The sequence below is a fragment of the Glycine max genome, chromosome 17, assembly GCF_000004515.6.
Source record: "Glycine max cultivar Williams 82 chromosome 17, Glycine_max_v4.0, whole genome shotgun sequence".
NCBI classification, from domain to species: Eukaryota; Viridiplantae; Streptophyta; class Magnoliopsida; order Fabales; family Fabaceae; genus Glycine; species Glycine max.
The window spans coordinates 9,645,814-9,662,264 of record NC_038253.2 but is presented as its reverse complement, the minus strand read 5'-3'; the positions used below and the strand labels follow the sequence as shown (position 1 = coordinate 9,662,264).

Here is a 16,451-nt window from a genome sequence, read left to right as displayed (position 1 = left end):
GCATGTTTTCCAGATTTGTCTGAGTATAGAAACTTTACCATTAATTTATTCAATTTTACGGTTGAGATAGACAGAACAGGTCATTATATGACTAGATAATTTAAGCAACAATTAAGAAATAAGATGAATGCAGTTTGTGCAATTCTAAGTTGATATAAGAATATCTTTCTCTTCTGTCAAGATATTATATTAAGTTTAGAAGCAAAACAATGAAAATAGATATGGCAGCAGAACAAGATATATTAATATATATAATCTGCTTCCTTTTGTCAAGATATTATATTAAAGTTAAAAGAAAATATGGCAGCCGATGAAATATAAATAATAAGAGGAGCACACGACCTGTGCTATGCTATGATGGAAAAAATAAAAGATCTTGCTAAAAGATTGATGTGAGTCAGAACAGGTATTGAGCACTATGTCTTTTTCTTTGTAGATATCATATGTATTTGTCATGGTGGTAGGACGTGGTGGATACTTAATTGTCATTTTCCATATAAGTGCTTCTTATCCAGTTATTTATAGACTCAAATCGTTAGTCACTTGTCACTAAGCTTCGTTGTGCAAGTAAAGGGATGCTGATGGGGGCGTGTGGTTGCAACTTGTTAATTTTCTAAGACTTGGTTTTATAAATTTATTATCACATCATCAGATGCTAACCAACTTTGTTTATGGTGCTAAGCCAAAAAAATTTGCCGCTAACCAACTTTCAAAAACTAGTTAAAAAGTCATCCACGCAGCCTACTACTCCCTACTGTATGCCAAAATACAAAATCAGTCTAGTTTCCCATTGAGGGACTAAAACCTTCCCAACGAATAATTAATATATAATTTTTTTTTCGAGGGAATGGTTAATCGAGGTTTGAGAAGTCAAGTTTATACTTTATAGGGAATGAAAGTATAATCAAACATGTTATAAGTTTAAATTTTAATTTATTAATAAAATAATATACTCTATTGTTTTAATAGTGAATTAAAATAAAATATCTGCCATGCATCTCCAAGCTACTCTTATCAATTTCTCAAAAAAAAAAGCCACTCTTATCAATTAAAGTAGTATTCCTTCCTCAAAAAAAAAAAAAAAACTCGATTAACCAAAGTAAATAGATAACTCCTGCCAGCAAGTATACATTGCAGCGAATAAAAAATAAAATAAACAGTACTAAAAGTTAAAACTCAGGTTCGACTTCTCGTCTCGCATAGGGGTTGGGATCCTTTGTATTTTTTTTAAAAAAAATTGAAAAGTTTCATTGATTAAAAATAATTTTTATGATAAAATATTAAAAGAAAAATAATCATTAACTGCATACTATTTAATTGAAAAAAAAAAACTAGAGCCGGTTCCCTTCATTGTTCAAATTCTAAAATATGATGAGGTTTTTCTTACCTCTTAAATAAAAAATGGCTATGTTGAAGGTAGAGAGTAATGTTTTCCAACTCCATTTCGATGAAGTAAATGATGAAGCTCAACATTTGCCTATAAATATAGAGTTTTTCCATCATCTATAACATTTTCGACAATCATAACAGTCCAATATCAGATAGAAATATTTAGAGAGAAGACTGTATTCTCCAATGAGGTTTTCTCTTAGTGAATTTATTCTTCTATTTTCAAGAGAAAGTGTAATTGATCTTTCTTTGTATTCAGAGTGATGTAAAAAAAATATTTCTATTCTTGCTCATGCCTTTTTTTAATTCTGATTTTTGATTGTGTGATACTATTTCACCACTCTAGTACCCAACACAAAAAATGGTTGCGCATTTTTCATATTATACCTTGAATAAAAAGTTCTTTTCTTGGTTTAATAAGTATCAAATTTTAGACTTATTTTGTGTTTTATTGTTTTTTGCCTTTGCCACTTTTTAAACAAAACACAAGATAAATATTTTTGTGTTATCTATTTCATAAAAATTTAGCAAATGCATCTTGTGATTTGGAAAGAAAAAAAAACACAAACAAGAACTAAACTTTTGCCAAACCATGATTTGAGACAACTTTTGAAATATAAACACACTATAGTAAAAGAAAATTATTGAATATCTGCGAGAGAAGACAGATTTGATGATTCTATCTAATGTTGAATATCTAACAGTAGGGTGTAGTCAAAGGACATTTTACCCCCAATCCCAATGGTAAGAGTAAGATCCCCTGATAATTTAAAATTAAAAGTAGTCTGTAATATTCTATATATATATATTGCTGAATTGTAGTATTCTATATATAAAAACAGCTATAACAAAATTTGTGATAAAATTATTATTCCTTATTATAGCCATTTCATTATGGTTTACAATTTTTAAAATATTAAATAATATGTTTTATAAGTTCAAAAAGATTTAGTGGGTCTAAATTCTAAAAGTTACGGGGACCAACAAAATCTTTGAAAAATCATATAATTCAATTCACCTATCCTGTCTCCATACGGGTGCGATCAATTGTGACACTGTAATTTCATTTCAGAACTATTAGTAATATATTATGTTGGCTGCAATTCCTGTAAATTGATAATGACCCCATAATTGTTTGGTAATAACGCACGCTATCATTTTCATTTGTATAAGAAAACGGCCCAAATAATAGTAGTTAGTAGTTACCTAGGCTGGTTTTGGAAATAATAGTTAATGTCTAATAACTCGTTAAAATTTGAAAATTTAGTTTATCAAAAAAAGTTCTAATTATTTACTACTAAGGTGATTTAATAAGTTAGTTACTGAAAAATAGTTAATGTGACTCAATAAACTAAGGTAATTTTAAAAAAAAAAGAATCTAAAAATAAAAAAATGTAAGAATCGCACCTAAAAAATGATACTGTTATTCTAAACAAATAACGTATGTACTGATTTTTACATTATTATTTAATTATTATTATTTATGGTAAGTTTAATATCTTTTATGATAATTATTTTAAAAATCTTACTAATAATGACTTTTGATTGGTTAACATTATAAAGCTTTTACTTGAACAAATAAAAGAAGGGCTTTTCTAAACCAACAATGAGACGTTCATTGCTTGAATAAAAAGTTGTGGGACATATGGACCCTCAACTTGAAATAGTGTTTCTTGTCTCAAGAGATGGGCAAGAATTTCTGCCATTGCTCATGACTCATGAGTTACCCTCTATCCCACAAAATTTCGTCTCATTTGATCTCTTTCATTAATTGCATCATTCCCAATCATGCCTTACCAAAAGCAAGATATGATATTTTATCAAGTGGTGAGGAGAAGCTAGTTTTGTGTGAGCAACCTAAGCCTCTGTTTAGAAAAAAACATAAAACTCAATGATTCATGAATATGGTTTTAGATCAGAATTGAACCATCAATAAACCATAGTGATACTTGCAAGAGAATCAATGCAAGATGCCACAAACGGGTTGATATAAGTTAGAGAAGGAAATTAACTTAAGCATAAACTTAAAATTAATTTTTGGATTAGTTAATATGATTTTTTATGAATTAATTCATGTATAAATTAATTTTAATTTATGAAGAGACTTATTTCATTTTTTATTCTTATTTTCTTATGGTATAAGTACTTATGAACAAGTTTATCCATAAAATTTATAAATTGTTATTCTATACAAGTGAAAAAAAATGTTAAAAAAGAGAGTTGATAAGTTACTTAATGACATAATAATTGTTGGAAAATATAAGGGTAAATTAAAATATATTATTTAAAAATTATAATTCAAATTTTAAAGTGTCTTTATAAGTTTTAATTTTTAAGTACGAAACGATTTTTATCAAAAAAATGTTAAAAATATCTATTTGTTATAAAACATTTTAAATATCTATTTTAACTAAAAGTATATTTTATTGGAAAAAAAAATAATAAATAAAGTTTTATGCTGACCCAATACATTTTAGAGGTCTTAATCAGTCTTATACAGCTACATGGTTGATGTGGTATCTCATGCACGAGCCGACTCTATACTAATATTATAAATCAAAATCCATAAGTAGATTCATTAAGACAAAAGTTATAAAAATTGAATTTATAACTAGTGTATGTACAATCATAAAATTATTTTAATATGGCGTATGTATAAGGGATACGAGAAAAAAAAAACATAGTTAGTATATCAATTAAAAACAAGAGAAATAAATATAAGCATATTATATACTTTGCTTAGCGTGTGCTTGCGGATTGAGATCACTATCACTCATCATTCATCACTTCAGACACACACGCCTTTCATTTTGACTGTGGCTAATGTTGTGCTTGTTTTAACTTTCGAAATACTCAATTGTGATGAGAGATGAAGTGCATCAGAACGTGTTAACCAAAAATAAACACAGTAAATTAAAAGGATTAAAAGGAGGGAGAAAATAGTCATTTACTCAAAGTATATTAAAAGAAAAATGATATATTCTCTTATATATTATTACAGTATTAAATGAAAGATAAAAATATTTAATATTGTTAGAAAAATATTATTAGGCATTATGAAAAAACTAATATTACTAATAGGAGAGTATAAACATTAAACACCGACAACCACCCAAATCAAAACATGGAGGTTGGGACCGGCGCGCGTTGAAGCCAAGCCAAAGTGTCGAACGAAGAGCAAAACAAACGGTAAAGAGAGACTAAGTGGGTTTTGTTAATTTTATTATATTCATCTTTTTTTAAGGTATATTCATCTTTTTAGATACATTTATATTCATTCATTCTTCATGGTCATCATATCATAATATTAATAACATTCACTGTTTCTTTGAATATTGAAAAATATTTAAAAAAATAAAATAACATTATTATTTAAATGTTTATAATAATAATAAAGTAATTTACCCACCTAGTTGACTCCACCCCAATACCTCAAGTCAAGACAAAAAAGATTAATTGAACTCACAATAGTTGCCCATAAAAAAATATATAAAATATATAGAGACATTAAAAAAAAAAAAAAAGAGGTTATTCTAATCTTGATAATAATCCTATTGAAGCAGACCAAACATGAATGTTTGCTTTTCTTCTTTCAGATGGCACCCCTTGCTTTTTCTTTTTCATCTCCCAACTTAGAAATTGAATTCAACCCAACACTACTAATACACTGTGCCTGACTCACTTGGAAACCTAACCTAGGGCTTTTTTTTTTTTGTTTATATATTTTTTGGATTGTTGTGTCCATCCATCAAGTGGTGTTTGTGTATAAATTTTGTGTGGTTTGTTTTCTGGATTAGGATTTGGTTTCTGTGTGCTGTGTTAAAAATAGTATCAATCAATCAGAAAGGAAAAAGAGAGAGTTAGGGAAGATGAGCTGGCGCAGGGTATTGAATTCAGCACAGGCCTTGGCTGCACACACTTTCCTTTTGTGCTTCACTCTCTTCCTCGTTCTCAAGCTCGATCACAACCTCTCTTGTTCTTGGTGGTTTGTTTTTCTTCCCAGAACCCTTTCAATTCAACGCCGATTTTCTATTTGTCTGCTTCTTTATTATTATTATTATTATTATTATTATTATTATTATTATTATTATTATTTAACCATGTTATTGGTATGGAGTATCACCGGATTTGCCGATGACCATCCTCTTTTAGGAACCTGGCTGACCACCTCCCAACCACGTTTTTTCCATCACAAGGCTCGAACCCGAGACTTGCTATTATTATTATTATTATTTTCCTTTGGAGATGAGGGGTTTGGCCCCACATGCATTGCTTTGTAGACCTGTTTTGTGTTGATCATTATGGTTTTGCCTTTGATGATTATTTGACTCAAAATTGGCACGGTTGAATTTTCTGGTAAGAAAGAATATAGGGGTGGTACTACTTGATGGTAGTATTAATCGATTAATTAATTTAAAATCAATGTGTTTCTGTTTATGGAAACACGTGCAGACTGCAGAGTACAAACCGACAATGTTGGTGGTTTTTCACTTGGTAGTGAGTTCTGTGACGTAAAGTTTTTTTTTTCTTTTTTACTATTAAAAGTGTTTGCAAGAGTTATGCTTCTATAAGAGGTTGTAGAACCCGTTTTGATAATAGTATAATTCCCACCTAAAACCTGGAACTTGGGGTTATTGGCAGTGTTAGTTTGCTTCCTTTCTGAACCTCTATTTTGGGTGTAGTTGGGTGGCTGGAGATAATTCGATTCAGTGGTTGAGCGGGGAGAATGGGAATAAGTGCATTTCACTATTGTGTAATAAACACTTGGTAGACCAAGATAATCAAAGAGTGTGCAAGCTTCTGCTTCAATTGGAGTTGGAATGATGCCTGTGTGTTAAGTAGTTAATAAGCTACCAAAATGATTACCTGAGAAATCAAAGTGGGGGCCTACCTTTAGGTTGAAGCCTGAGTGGTTAGAAAGACTCCATAGGTGGTGAAATGTGAAGTGGCTTCATATCATCGTGTGATGTTGTGCCTCAAAAAGTTAATAGTTATCTGGAAGGTATTATGAGATTCAATTAAAATAATTGCTGTGTAATACCCTAAATTATTAAGTGCAGTGCAAGAACATATTATGCTGTTTGTTTGGTGCAAGTACATTAAAATTCATAATCTTTTAGCAAAAAAATGTAAATAAATGAAAAAAATGTAAAATGTGTCCTGAAGTGTATGCCATGGTGTTGGTTTGGTGCAAGTCCACTAATATGGAAATTTTATGGTTGTAAAGATGTATGGAAAGGTGTGGTGTATATTAGGTTCTGAGAAGATGGTGCTTGTTGACGACTGACTTCAACTTTAATATACAGGGTAATATTTTCACCTCTTTGGATGTTCCATGGTGTTGTGGCTCGAGGAAGGTTTTCATTACCTGCGCCATCTGCTCCACGTAATCGAAATGTATGCCAATGTGATTCTTAACTGAAATTTAAGTCATTTTCTATTTTGAGTTTTAGTTTAGCCGTAGCGGTTGTCAGTATTGGGCCATTTGATTTCCAAACCATGAATTTGTGTATTGTTCTTTGGCTATCAGGGATAAAAACTCAAAATAGGGCGCTCCTTGTTTTCTCTTGTATAAATTACTATTATATAGCGTTTTTTCCCCTGATGATGTTATGATGAATAAATTTACCATACTGAATTGCTCTATTGTGACAGTGGGCACCATGCCATGCCGTCATTGCAACACCATTGCTTATTGCATTTGAATTGCTCCTTTGTATATACCTTGAGAGCTTATATGGTATGCTTTCATCTTAGCATAAATACAAATTTCCAATTATTTTCATGTATTCAATAAATATGTATTTCAGTTATCTGTGCATAGAGTATCTCTAAAGAAATATGAAGTTAGTATTTTTTTTTTTTGGTGAATAAATATGAAGTTAGTATCATACTATGATTTGTTCCTCCAGTTACTTGATGCTCACAAGCTCCTACTATATAATTGTGAGCATTTTTCCGTCTATAAATGAAAGACTTTTGGGGCAATAGAAGACTTAAATTCTGTAATGACATTTATGCAAAATCTCCAATTATACTAATGCATTTGTTCTTGCACAGATCTTGGCTATGCTGCAGTTGATCTAAAGATAGTGTTTCTTCCCTTACTAACATTTGAAATCATTATTCTCATTGACAATTTCAGGTAACTTCTTTAGGATGTTCCCATAGACCGTAGTTTCTTTTGGGTTGTTCTCTTATGTTAGACAAATCAATGATTACATGAGTAATTTTCTGAGTTCCTTACACCTGCTAGACTAGATACTTCAGTGAATTCCTTTATCATCTCTTACTTCTTTGGAATTTTTTAAATCTCAATTATTGATGTGCACAATGGGTTTGTTATGACATGCTTTGTTTTAGAGAGATGAATGTTAACCCCTTCAGAATAATTCATTGGTGTGGGGGCCCATATTCATCAATTATTTATCTGCCCTTTGTAACCAACTATATTTTTATTTTGCAGGATGTGTAAGGCTCTAATGCCAGGGGATGAAGAAAATATGAGTGATGAGGCTATATGGGAAACTCTCCCTGTAAGGATATTAGTTTTGAAAATAATTTTCAAAAACTACTCTTCTCAAACAAGTTTTTTTAAAAACAGAAAATAGTTTTCAAAAATAGGAAACAAACAGGTCCTTATTTCATGGTGCTCATGCCACAGTAAAATAGGAAACAACTCTTTCGTCATTGACAATGTGATAATTTTATATGGGGATGGTTAGACACCAAAGTATTTCTATTTTATCTAAGTATACATGCCACAGTAAAATTGCATTAGGATTCAGTTGAAGCTGTATGCTGTAGGTTTTCAAATTATTGTCAGAAGAGTGAATTTGAGGTTAATGTAGCTTCAATTCCATCTCCAATTAACCCTGTATTGATGCTCTTCTAAATTTTTACTTGATATTCTATTGTGCTGTGCAGAAACTGCTATTGCCTTTTTGAAAAACTTTTTAATTTTTATTTGAAGTTTAGTGTTATAAATTGTTGCAGGTATCCTATTTTTGGCACTATAAAATTGCTTAATATTGTTATGCTTTAGTTTACTTTTGAGGATATCTTGTCATGCCAAATTCAGTGCAGTACTCTCACCTAGAATGTAGGTTTGAGCCTAACTCAACCCCAAAAGCTAGCTCGAAGGGTGAGAGTTGTCCTCCACTTATATACTCTATATTGGCCTTATCTCTAGCTGATGTGGGACTTGGGTGTTTCCCAATACTCTCTGATTGTGATGTGCACCAAATTTTTAAGGAATACTTAAATTTGGAAATTTTCTGATAGCAATTTCTGCTTGAGTCAAGTTGAAATTTTGTAATGTTTGTTATCTTTTTTCAACTGTGGTCTTTTTTTTTTTTTTGACAGATTTCAACTATGATCTTGAATTGCCTCTTTTTATCATTGAGATATTTTATAACTTGAAATTGGTAAAGCCTTATTATACATTTATACTTTTTATGTTGTTGTTTGTAGCATTTTTGGGTTGCTATCTCTATGGTGTTCTTCATTGCTGCTACAGTCTTCACACTCCTAAAACTTAGTGGTAACTCTTTCTTCTAAGTGTTGATATATGTTTTTCCCCCTCTTTCTTTATAAATTATGTTGTTATTACTTTTTCATCTCATGATAACAATGTTGTGATCTCATGATTCCTTTTGGAATTTGTCTTATACTGCTGTTGAAAAGGTGACAGTATATTTTTGTTATATTTTTTCTTCAATATTTTCCCTGGCGAGATAAGACTTTTAAGTTATACAAATAAATAAATACCAAATTTATTTTTCTTGACTATACTTCATAAGAGTATGTTCCCCTCAAATTAAGTACCCATTTATTGTGCTGGATTTAAGGTGTGATTACTCAAACAATGAATCAGAATTTAGTGTACTTTTTTGTTTTTTCCCCATGTTATCAGATATTGAGTGGCACAAACAATGTGTTCTCAAATGGTCAATTTCTCATGCTTCATGCATATTTCACTCAACTTGAAATATGTGCTAAAAATTATTATTCATTGTAAATATATTTTTATCTCAGTTTGAAGTTATGGAAATATACATTTCCATATACCTGCTTCATTGGACTGGATGTTGTACATATTTGATAAAAAGACAAGCACAGTATGATTCTACAGTATTAGGTTGAATATTTTTTTTCTTTTTTTTTTTAATTTAAGAATGCAAATACGGAGTCCATATCTTGCATAAAATTTGATCCTTTTGAAATTTGTGATAAGTATTAAGTGATAGCATCTAGGTGATGACTAATACAGTTTGGTTACTCTTGCATTTATATGTCTAAGATATTTTATTCATATGATGTCGTCTTTCTATAAGTAAGGCTTCATTTTTCTTGTCTATTACAGGTGATGTAGGTGCTCTGGGCTGGTGGGACTTGTTTATTAATTTTGCGTAGGTTTCTTTGTCTTAAGTGCTAAAAAATGCATTTTGTTAATAAGTTGTGTTTGTTAAAATACTGACATGAAAGCTTTATATAAGGTTTTTATGACCTATAATTTTGCAGTATTGCCGAGTGCTTTGCTTTCCTTGTATGTACAAAGTGGTCCAATCCAGTCATTCATAGAAATTCAAGAGAAGCCAGTAGTTCATCTTCAACTACGATTACATATCTTGACTGGAACAGTGGTTTAGTGGTTTCTACAGACGAAAATCAACACCAGGGGAGAATGTGTAGCCTTCAAGACATAGGAGGTCATTTCATGAAAGTACCAATTATTGTATTCCAGGTTCTTCTTTGTATGCATCTAGAGGTATATGATATTGAATTGTGTGTTTGGCCAGCCTTTGGAATATTGTTTTTGGAGATCTGAACTGTTTTGCATTTCAGGGAACACCTGCTTGTGCTGTACATATACCTCTTCCAGTTATTTTCTCTCCCCTTTTCCTACTGCAAGGAGCTGGGGTAATGTTATCTGCATCTAAATTAGGGGAGAAACTTGTGCTTCTGCTACGAAGTGGAGCTGGTGGAGGAATATATTTTAGATTTTCTTCAAGAGCTCATGATTGCTTGGGGTTCTTGCATCATGGTTCTAGGTAATGAATTTTCTTTTATTGCTATTATTGTTAGGGAAAACTTTAGATTTAAACTGAGTGGTTTGGTCTGATTTCATTTGTCATTCTGTTCCCCTGAGCTTTATTCTGTTATCACTTATTTCTGAGCTCTTTTCCAATTTATAACTAAATTTAACAGTCAACAAACGAGTGGCACATGTGATATAAACCTCCTTTCCCCCTGTTCTTTTTTCTCAAATTAAATAAATCCTTGATTACTGCATTCTATTTTATAAGCTATTTTCAGTAAAATTTGGATCAAAGCAGCTCAGTTATTTGAGTCCATGAGGTTGCATAGTGATATCATGTCTAATCCTAGGAGAATTCTTGGATAGATACAATGTATTATGTGTATTATGTGCATTTTTTAATTTGGGACCTTTCATGTAGAATATGCAGACAAACTGGATGTTCTTATTGGTTTGTTTCACAAATTCAATGTATGTCTTTGTTGTGTACCCACTACCCAAGGTTGTCTTCAAACCCAAATGTGCAGGGAGAAATCTGATTTTTATCTGTTATTATTTTTGCCACTACTATGACTTTAGATGCAAATCCAATATCTATTGGGGTCAAATTTTTCAAAAAGATGCTCTGATTAGTTTAGTGCACAAACTGACCATAATATCTCCAAACTTCAAGGGATTAATCTGAATATTTCTCCTTATTAGTTTTACCACTATTTTAATTGGAGGTGACAAATCTAATTTGGGTCAAAGTTTTCAAAAAGTGAAGCTGTGATCTTGTTGAATTACCATATGCATGTACTATGCTGCAACCACATCTGAATTCTGACAATTCATGCAATCAGATTATTAGGTTGGTGGTCAATTGATGAAGGGAGTCGGGAAGAACAAGCACGACTATACCATGAGGGAGCAATTGGGTAATCCTCATTTCATTTTATTACTACGTTGGCGTGTACCATCAAATAATGTAACTTGCATGCTGTCTCATTCATATCTACGACAATGTCTCTAGTCAATTCATCTGGCTTGCTTGTGAGTGTTTAATTTTCAGTAAGTCTTATTTTATTGGTCTGAGTTTGTTCTTTTTTTTTTTTTTTTTTAAGTCTTGCCATATACATAGGGTGTATGGAATTATGGATAGACCAAATTGAGATGAGTTGAATCAATCAAGTACTCAAGTGAAATATTTAACACGGGAAGCAAATTGGGCTGACATTTTATCTTTTAAGTACCAGAATAGTAGGTTTCTGTTTTTTTTCTTTTCCCGTTTGACAGTGACAAGTGACACTAGATTTGTTTGACTATGATATATACTTTACAAGTTCAATACTATATGAAGACATCCTTTTTTGCCTCTGCTCGTGATACATTAAGCTAGTTTCAATTTTATTGCTTTATGTTCACCTTGTAGTTGTTTCTAATGATCTTGGTACATTTTGACTTCCCACTGCACAGGTATAATACATTTTGTGGTTATCCTCCTGAGATTGTTAAGAAAATGCCAAAAAAGGAACTTGCTGAGGAGGTGATGACAATTCTTATAATATAATATATAGATATAAATTTATTGTGTAGTATATTCAGGTCTATCCGTCTATGCATATAGATGAATATGACCTTGTGTAGTATGTTTGAAATAATATGCATAGGTTTTATTTCCTTATGTTCTTTGTTCAATATTAGGAACAAAAATTCTCAGGAAGCCAATAACTTTGTTTTCCTTCATTAGCATGCTTAAAATTTTCGAATGTCAGGTTTGGAGACTCCAGGCAGCTCTTGGCGAACAAACTGAAATTACAAAGTTCAGCCAACAGGAGTATGAAAGACTTCAAAATGTATAACACATAACCTTAAATGAGTAATTTTGTGAGTCATGTACTTATGCTGTATATCTTCCAAAGTTTCTAATATGATGTATGAAGAAGCCCTCCACAATGGCAAGGATAAATGGGGTATCATTTGGTCAGAATATTCTTTATTTTGACTTCTGATGTTAATCAGTTGGTCACAATGGCAAGTCTCTAATGAATATAGTGGAAATATGAATAGATTGTGATCATAATAATTCAATATACTACCATTTCTGAATTATAAAACTGGAGCAACTATTATGTGGTAATGTTATTCACACTAATATGGTGCATTGGTGCTTTCCTAACATATTATTTTGATATTGTGACAACAAATATCAACAATTCTAACCCATTCATCCGATTAAAGTTAAGTTTCTGATTGTTGTCAGTCACTGCTGTGTTTAGATTCACTATTAAGTTTCATTTGACCAATTTTTTGTTCATATCTTGTGGTATCAGGAGAAAGTGTTATGCAGAGTTTGTTTCGAGGGAGAGATTAACGTTGTACTGCTCCCATGTAGGCATCGTGTTCTTTGCAGGTGAGATCAAATATGTGATGGTCAATGGGACAACTTCATGCATTACATTATAGTTTGGCCTTATGCTTTTTTATTTATCAATTTTTTTCTTGGTCAAAATAGCTTTGGTCTTATGCTTGATTTCCATGTACTGCAGCACTTGCTCAGAGAAGTGTAAGAAGTGCCCGATTTGCCGTGACTCCATTGCTGAGCGTCTGCCTGTATATGATGTTTAGATGTTAACTTGGTCAACTTTTTTCGTGTTAAAAGATCATAGAAGAAAGGGACTAGACAACATGTTTTAACAGGGTGAATATACTTAGTACAGTGTTGGCAGTGACATTAATTCGACACCAACTTGACTGTCTAATACAGCATCAAAGGATAGGAAGAAAAATAGAGCATCCACTTGATATACTTTGGATTTTGAGTTTGATTTGTTTTGTTTTGCATTCAGTCTCTTCTGTAATTTGTATATATATACTATCTTTTTACAGGCTCTACAATTGAGTGATGAGTGTTGAATTATATTCTCTTTTCGGTTCCTTGGTCAATCAGCGTGTAATGCATTTCTTTTAAATCTTTTTCTGAGGTGAAATGCATTTCTGAAAATGTTTGAAAAATATTTTTTAATTCTTTTAAATATAAAAAAATATACAATATTTTCTTTGTATAATTATTAATATTACTGGCAACTAATTTTAAATCCATATTAATAACTTTAGAATCTTCTAAAAAACACTTTAGAATCTTGAGAGATAAATTAAAATTGAGTAAAATATTAAAATTACTTAATTGTTAACGGCATTAAAAGTTAGAAAGTGGAAAATTTTCTGAGAAAATTGTTCATAATTGCTTATGATTATTTTTTTTACACAATTGCTTATGGTTATTAAGTTAGTAAATTTTGATCAAGGTGCCTCAGATGGATTAAATTACTGTGATTTCTAAACTATTTCAATTTGTTTAGTTAGGTTTCTTATTAATTTTTTTAATTATATTCTTAGAAAAAATCTCTCGAGTTAGTTTATAAAGACTTAAAATAATTATAAAAAAATATAATTTCTAGCAATTTAAAAAGTTTTATAGATTCAAATAAAAGAATTATATGATTTAGGACTCAATTAAAATAATTAGTTAAAAGATCTATTTGAAAATTTTAAAATAATTGAATATCAATTTACAAATTTAGGAGAATTTTAAATAATTTATTTTTGGATAAAAAAATCTCATGTATTTAATCAAGACTATCATAAATTTATAGAGGACATTTGATAATATTTAATTAGGATTTTTTAAGATTTTTAAAAAAAAAGTCATATAGTATTAAAAATCATATAGATTTGGATAGATTATTTTGTTAATTAGATTTTGATGAATTATATATGATTTTTTTAGTTATAATTACCCATCAAACAATCTCCCATAAATCCATAGATTTTTTTCCTCTCTCTGACTTTTTTTCCCCTTGCATATAATTATTTCTTCTATCCTTCTTGAATACGGTAGCAGTGTAGCACTACTAGGCGCTTTTTCTACAGTAAAAAATCCTCTCTATTTTTTTTTTCTTTCCTGGAAACCGGACTCTTCAACGTCCACAATACCTTTCTCTCTATTCTCTCAAAATCGCAATTCAATTCTTGTATTTCTTATATAAAAGGGTGTTTATTAAATTGTATAGGTATAGCTTCTTTGGAGGCATTATAAGAAAACTTTAATATAGAGTAACAACTGGTTATGTTATATTTATGTGCCTTTTCTGTCCATTAATATAGAATACTCTGTTGAAGATCAGTGCTTATACGGTGGTGTAGTTAATCATAATAATATATACTATTTTTACTGATAAAAAATTATTGTATTTCTAATATTATTTGTCTTGTTTGTTCTGTTGTTGTTTTATTTTCTTAATGAAGTGAATTTTTATTTTCCGTTTTGTAGAAGGGAAACCCCTTGCTCAAATACATTAGGAATGTTACATGGGCATTTTTTTAGACGGATTTGTAGGCATAAAAATCTTCTAAAAAAACTTAAAAGTCATTATATTTTTATAAAAACCCTTTAAAATTTACAGAATTTTTACGTAATTTTTTTTTAAAATCCCAATTCAATAGACTCCTTTAACCTAAATATTAAATAGTATAATTTTATAAGTTCAGAGATTTAATAATAAATCTATAATTATAAATACTTACTAAAAACTTTTCAAATAATTCAAGGAATACAATATTAATTTTTTGATACTTTCTATCTCAACATGCATATAAACGAAAAAAATATATAAAATGCGAAATCTAATTAAATCAATTTTATTTAATAAAATTGTAAAGAAATTTACGTGGGTAAAAGGTCCACATTCGTTTCACTGTTATTAAATAAAACTTCTCAGAAACATTTTTGGCTTAAAATAAGACCATTAAAGTTTACAAAAGAACTCGAGTTAAGTAACAAAATAAAGTAAAGTAAAATAACATGTTTGGAATATCAAGTAATTAAAACATAAACTCATGCTTTAATGTCACATCCTATTAAAGCATTGTGTTTGACGTTCTCTAACACAAGGTTCCTTAAAATAATTCACCTAGTCATATGTTCCCACGAACACAAGGTTCGAGATCATCATAGGATCTAAACACAAACAACACACATCAAGTGAGTTATTACATTCTTAAAAGGTAGAGATAAATGAAGACACTTATATATAGTATAAGTATAACAAGTTCAACTTAGCATAATTCACATCATTTTATCACTTATTGCGTAACATCATTTGTCCCATGGATTTAATCACATTCCACATCTTCACATTAATCATGTGTTGAGGAAATCTCAAGCATAGCACAACATCTCACACTCACACAATTCATTACTCACCATCATGTAGCAAGTCACAATGATCATTACACATATGTTATGCAACTGATGATGCACTAAGACTTAATCATATATACAATATAGTACCATATAAGTGAATAACAACTCCAAGGTGCCTAGGAGGAGTACATAACAAGACACGTCATACAATGGGTATGTCAAGTTACTCTCACTAAGTGAAAATCATAAGGTGACTAGTTAGGCCCACTCTATTTTGTGATAATGTTCCAATCATATGGGATCAACATAGGCTTAAAGGAGTACTCAAACCGAGTGTATTTACTCCCAAAGCCTAGACTCAGAAGAATTTGTTAGGGTCTCACCTTCCTGATTTATGTCCAACTTCTAAAACAAATTTTGCATGCAAATACTACTCATGAATTATACAATACCCACAACCTCACACTTATTTTCAAACATGTTTAACACAATACACTATAATTTAACACCTCATGTTCTTAACTTGGAACCTTACACTTTCCTTTTAACACCTCATGTATTGTGCTATAATTTAACACCTCAGACTCATAACTTGGAATCCTACACTTTCCTTTTAACACCTCGTGCATTGCATTACAATTTAACACCTCAAGTTTCTAACTTGAAATCCTACACTTTTCTTTTAATACATCGTGTATAAACACTTTTCTCAAGGTAAACATCAATCAAGTTATTGTATAATTCACAACTCAAGATATAAGTAATATCACATCAAGTATTAGTTACACACTTATTCACAATCATATCTCATGTCCACAATTTAACACCTCATAATAT

The 16,451-nt window shown here is 30.5% G+C and overlaps 1 protein-coding gene across 3 annotated transcripts; it reads left to right on the top strand.

Annotated features, from left to right (window-relative positions):
* The first annotated feature begins 4,914 nt into the window (after positions 1-4,914).
* LOC100791390 (uncharacterized) lies at positions 4,915-13,328 on the top strand. Of its 3 annotated transcripts, none has more exons than XM_003549755.5 (14): positions 4,915-5,374; positions 6,696-6,786; positions 7,045-7,129; positions 7,450-7,534; positions 7,856-7,925; positions 8,863-8,932; positions 9,755-9,800; positions 9,913-10,159; positions 10,237-10,442; positions 11,272-11,346; positions 11,885-11,954; positions 12,184-12,264; positions 12,742-12,821; positions 12,958-13,328. In XM_003549755.5, exons 1-14 carry the CDS (start codon positions 5,259-5,261, stop codon positions 13,034-13,036), a joined length of 1,401 nt encoding a protein of 466 aa, XP_003549803.1. In that variant the 5' UTR covers positions 4,915-5,258; the 3' UTR covers positions 13,037-13,328. The 3 variants fall into 3 exon arrangements, with proteins under 3 accessions (XP_003549803.1, XP_014625397.1, XP_025982210.1); XM_026126425.2 differs by lacking the exon at positions 4,915-5,374 and adding an exon at positions 5,432-6,391; XM_014769911.3 differs by lacking the exon at positions 12,184-12,264 and having other exon boundaries at positions 4,916-5,374.
* The last annotated feature ends 3,123 nt before the right edge of the window (positions 13,329-16,451 follow it).